Source organism: Salvelinus namaycush, chromosome 10 (genome assembly GCF_016432855.1).
Source record: "Salvelinus namaycush isolate Seneca chromosome 10, SaNama_1.0, whole genome shotgun sequence".
Taxonomy (NCBI): Eukaryota; Metazoa; Chordata; class Actinopteri; order Salmoniformes; family Salmonidae; genus Salvelinus; species Salvelinus namaycush.
The window spans coordinates 49,907,761-49,913,760 of record NC_052316.1 but is presented as its reverse complement, the minus strand read 5'-3'; the positions used below and the strand labels follow the sequence as shown (position 1 = coordinate 49,913,760).

Here is a 6,000-nt window from a genome sequence, read left to right as displayed (position 1 = left end):
GTTGATACGGGGTGACTAGGGGTGACTAGGGGTGACTAGGGGTTGATACGGAGTGACTAGGGGTTGATACGGGGTGACTAGGGGTTGATACGGGGTGACTAGGGTTGATACGAGGATACTAGGGGTTGATACGGGTGACTAGGGGTGATACGGGGTGACTAGGTGTGACTAGGGGTTGATAGGGGTGACTAGGGGTTGATACGGGGATGCTAGGGGTTGATACGGGGTGACTAGGGGTGACTAGGGGTGACTAGGGGTTGATACGGTGTGACTAGGGGTGACTAGGGGTTGATACTGGGTGACTAGGGGTGACTAGGAGTTGATACGGGGTGACTAGGGGTTGATACGGGGTGACTAGGGGTTGATACGGGGATACTAGGGGTTGATACGGGGATACTAGGGGTTGATATAGGGGGTGACTAGGGGTTGATACGGTTGTGACTAGGGGTTGATACGGGGTGACTAGGGGTTGATACGGGGTGACTAGGGGTTGATACGGGGTGACTAGGGGTTGATACGGGGTGACTAGGGTTGATACGGGGTGACTAGGTTGATACGGGATACTAGGGGTTGATATAGGGGGGGACTAGGGTTGATACGGGGTGACTAGGGGTTGATACGGGTTGATACGGGTGACTAGGGGTTGATACGGGGTGACTAGGGTTGATCGGGGTGACTAGGGTTGATACGGGGTGACTAGGGGTTGATACGGGGGTGACTAGGGGTTGATACGGGGTGACTAGGGTTGATACGGGGTGACTAGGGGTTGATACGGGGTGACTAGGGGTTGATACGGGTGACTAGGGGTTGATACGGGTGACTAGGGTTGACACGGGGTGACTAGGGGTTGACACGGGGTGACTAGGGTTGACACGGGGTGACTAGGGGGTTGACACGGGGTGATAGGGGTGACTAGGGTTGACACGGGGTTGACTAGGGGTTGACACGGGGTTGACACGGGGTGACTAGGGGTTGACACGGGGGTGACTAGGGGTTGATACGGGGTGACTAGGGGTTGATACGGGGTGACTAGGGTTGATACGGGGTGACTAGGGGGGTTGTTCTATGGGCTTATACCAACTGGGTGAGAGAACGGGGGGATGGGGTTGATGGGCTATACTAACTGTGGTGAGAGACGGGGTTATGGGAAACTGTGTGAGTTAGGCTATCAACTGTGGTGAGTAGTGATGGCTGACAACTGTGGTGAGACGGGGTTATGGGCTATACCAACTGTGGTGAGAGACGGGGTGATGGGCTATACCAACTGTGGTGAGAGACGGGGTTATGGGCTATACCAACTGTGGTGAGAGACGGGGTGATGGGCTATACCAACTGTGGTGAGAGACGGGGTTATGGGCTATACCAACTGTGGTGAGAGAACGGTATGGGTAATAATGAGAGACGGGTTATAGCTAACCAAACTGTGAGTGGAGACGGTATGGCTACACGGGGAGACGTTTGGGCTATACCAACTGTGGTGAGAGGACGGGGTATATGGGCTTATACAACTTTGGTGAGAGACGGGGTGCATGGGCTATACCAACTAGTGGTGAGAGACGGGGTAGGGCTATACCACGGGGATACGGTGGCAACGTTGTGGACGGGATGGAGTAACAACGGGGAACGGGTTTATGGGCTATACCAACTGGGGTGAGGAGGCTGAACACCGGATGCGTGATTACATGGGCTATACCAACTGTGGTGAGAGACGGGGTGATGGGCTATACCAACTGTGGTGAGAGACGGGGTTATGGGCTATACCAACTGTGGTGAGAGACAGGGGATTATGGGCTATACCAACTGTGGTGAGAGACAGGGGATTATGGGCTATACCAACTGTGGTGAGAGTGACAGGTGATGGGCCTATACCTAACTGTGGTGAAGGACGAGGTGATGGCTATACCAACTGTGGTGAGAGACGGGGATTTGGGCTTATACACAACTGTGGTGAGAGACGGGGGATTATGGGCTGGATACCAACTGGTGTGAGAGACGGGTGATGGAGGCGTATACCGACTGTGGTGATGAGACGAGGGTTATGGGCTATACCAAACTGTGGTGAGAGTAGCAGGGATTGATGGCTATAACCAACTGTGGTGAGTAGACAGGGAAGGATTCCATTGTGGGCGGTGTGCTATACCAGCTGTGGTGAGGGACGGGTTACGGAACCATGTGGTGGACAGGAATTTCAACTGTGTGCAAGACAGGGATATGGCTATACACTTGGTGAGAGGCGGATAGCACTTTGTCACATTCATTGGAGAACAGGCTTGGTGTAATGGCTGGATGCTGGAATCATGGGAATGGTAAATCAAATACTATCAAACATTTATTACTGGACTCCCATTAGATTTTCCTGCCTAAGGCAGCAGCTACTCTTCATGGGTTTAATTATGAACCCCATTTTGGTTCCTGTCAAGGCAGCAGCTACTCTTCTGGGGTTATTATTAATGGATCCCCATTAGTTCCGCAACGGCAAGCAGCTTCTCATCCTTGGGGTTTATTCATGGATCCCCATTAGTTCCCCCCTGCCCCCTAAGGCAGCAGCTACTCTCCTGGGTTTATTATGGATCCCCATTAGTTCCTGCGCAGGCAGCAGCTACTCTTCCTGGGGTTTATTATGATCCCCATTAGTTCCTAGCCAGGCAGCAGGTAACTCTTCCTGGTGTTTATTAGTGACCTCCCCATAGTTCCTGCCAAGGCAGCAGCTCTACTCTTCTGTGGTTTATTATGAACCTCCTTAGTTCCTGGTCCAAGGCTAGCAGCTACTCTTCCTGGGGTTCATTATGGATTCCCCATTAGTTCCTGCCTAAGGCGCAGCTACTCTTCCTGGGTTTATTATCGGATCCCCTTAGTTCGCCAAGGCGCAAGCTACTCTTCCTGGGGTTATTATGGATCCCCATTAGTTCCCTGCCAAAGGGCAGCAGCTACCCTTCCCTGGGGTTTATCATGGATCCCCATTAGTTCCTGCCAATGCAGCGAACTTATCCTGTCCTGGGTGTTTATTATGGATCCCCATAGTCCTGCAAGGCAGCAGTACTCTTCCTGGGTTTATTAATGGATCCCCATAGTTTCCTGCCAAGGCAGCAGCTACTCTTCCTGGGTTTATTTTGAACCCCCATTTATTCCTGTCAGGCAGGCACTACTGCTCCGGGCTTTATTAGGATCCCCATAGTTCCTGCCAGGCAGCAGCTATACTCATCCTGGGGTTTATTATGGAATCCCCATTAGTTCCTGCCAAGGCAGCAGTCTTTCCTGTGGGTTTATTATGGCTCCCACATTAGTTCTCCTGCCAAGGCAGGCAGCTACTCTTCCCTGGGTTTTCTTATGGATCCCCATTAGTTTCCTGCCAATGCAGCAGCTACTCTTCCTGGGGTTTATTATTGACCATTATTTCCTGCCAAGGCAGCAGCATACTCTTCCTGGGGTTTAGTATGATCACCCATTTAGTTCCTGCCAAGGCTATCAGCTACCTCCGGGGGTTTTATTAAGGCTCCCCATTAGTTCTGTCAACGCAGCAAGCTACTTACTTCCTGGGTTTATTAAATGGAGCCCCATTCGTTCCGCAAGGCAGCAGCTACTCCGTCCTGGGGCTTATTAGGACGCCCATTAGTTCCTGCCAAGGCAGCAGCTACTCTTCCTGGGGTTTATTATGGATCCCCATTAGTTCCTGCCAAGGCAGCAGGCTACCTTCTGGGTTTATTATGGATCCCCATTGTTCCTGCCAAGGCAGCAGCTCCCGGGGATAGATCCCATCAGTTCCGCACGAGCTACTTCCTGGGGTTTATATGGTTCCCCATAGTTCCTGCCTAGCGCAGAGCACTCTTCCCTGGAGTTATATATGGATGCCCCATTAGTTCTGCCTAAGGCACAGCTACTCTTCCTGGGTTTTAGTATGGATCCCCATGTAGTTTTCCGTAGCCAATGCAGCAGACTACCCTTCCTGGGGGTTTATTATTGATGCCCCATTAGTTCCTGCCAAGGCACAGCTACTCTTCCTGGGGTTTATTATGGATCCCATTAGTTCCTGCCAAGGCAGCAGCTACTACTTCTGGGGTTATTTATGATCCCCATTATGTTCCTGCCAAGGCAGCAGCTACTCTTCCTGAGGTTTATTATGGGATCCCCATTGGTTCCTGATCAAGGCAGTCAGCTATAGCTCTTGCCTAGGGTTTATGGATCCATGATTGTCAGGCGAGATACCGTCCGTTTATGTACCAATTGTTCCTGCCAAGGCAGCAGCTACTCTTCCTGGCGTCCAGCAACATTAAATTATACATAAAAAAAAAATTTTAACATTACAATACATTTCACAACAGATTTCACAATACATTAAGTGTGTTACCTCAGACCACTACTACCACATATCTACAATACATTAAGTGTGTTACCTCAGACCACTACTACAACATATCTACAATACATTAAGTGTGTTACCTCAGACCACTACTACCACATATCTACAATACATTAAGTGTGTTACCTTAAGACCACTACTACCACATATCTACAATACTTAAGTGTGTTACCTCAGGACCTCTACTACCACATATCTACAATCACATTAGTGTGTTTACCTCAAACCACTACTACCCACATATCTACAATACATTAAGTGTGTTACCTCAGACCACTACTACCACATATCTACAATACATAAGGTGTGTTACCTCAGAAACCTCTACTACCACATATCTACAACACATTAAGTGTGTTACCTCAGACCTCTACTACCACATATCTACATACATTAAGTGTGTTACCTCAGACCACTACTACCACATATCTACAAACACATAAGTGTGTACCTCAGACCACTACTACCACATATCTACAATACATTAAGTGTGTTACTCAGACCAATACTACCACATATCTACAATACATTAAGTGTGTTACCTCAGACCACTACTACCCACATATCTACAATACATTAAGTGTGTTACCTCAGACCACTACTACCAACATATCTACAATACATTAGTGTGGTTACCTCAGACCAACTACTACCACATATCTCATACATTAAGGTGTTACCTCAGACCACTACTACCACATATCTACAATACATTAAGTGTGTTACCAGACCACTACTACCACATATCACAATACATTAAGGTGTTACCTCAGACCTACTACTACCACATATCTACAATACATTAAGTGTGTTACCTCAGACCACTACTACCACATATCTACAATACATTAAGTGTGTTACCTCAGACCACTACTACCACATATCTACAATACATAAGTGTGTTACCTCAGACCACTACCCAACTACCACATATCTACAATACATTAAGTGTGTTTACCTCAGACCACTACCCAACTACCACAATATACAATACATTAAGTGTGTTACCTCAGACCTCTACCTCTACTAACACATATCTACAATACATTAAGTGTGTTAACCTCAAGACCACTACTACCACTATCTACAATACATTAAGTGTGTTACCTCAGACCATACTACCACATATCTACAATACATTAAGGTGTTACCATCAGACCACTACTAACACACATATCTACAATACATTAAGTGTGTTACCTCAGACCACTACTACCACATATCTACAATACATTAAGTTGTTACCTCAGATCACTACTACACATATCTACAATACATTAAGTGTGTTACCTCAGACCTCTACTACCACATATCTACAATACATTAAGTGTGTACTCAGACCTCTACTACCACATATTACAATACATTAAGTGTGTTACCTCAGACCTCTACTACCACTATCTACAATACATTAAGTGTGTTACCTCAGACCTCTACTACCACATATCACAATACATTAAGTGTGTTACATCAGCCCTATAACACATATACATACATTAAGTGTGTTACCTCAGATCCACTGTACTGACCACATATCTACAATACATTAAGTGTGTTACCACAGACCACTACTACTATCTACAATACATTAAGGTGTTACCTCAGACCACTATACTACCATATCTACCATACATTAAGTGTGT

General features: G+C 47.2%; 1 protein-coding gene across 1 annotated transcript in view; it reads left to right on the top strand.

Moving 5' to 3' along the window:
* Nucleotides 1-1,216: 1,216 nt before the first annotated feature.
* gtpbp6 (GTP binding protein 6 (putative)) overlaps nucleotides 1,217-6,000 on the top strand; it is a 27,486-nt gene continuing 22,702 nt past the window's right edge. Inside the window, exon 1 of the mRNA XM_039003051.1 lies at nucleotides 1,217-1,235. Within this exon, the coding sequence (XP_038858979.1) occupies nucleotides 1,217-1,235 (19 nt within the window). The remainder of the gene's footprint in view (nucleotides 1,236-6,000) is intronic.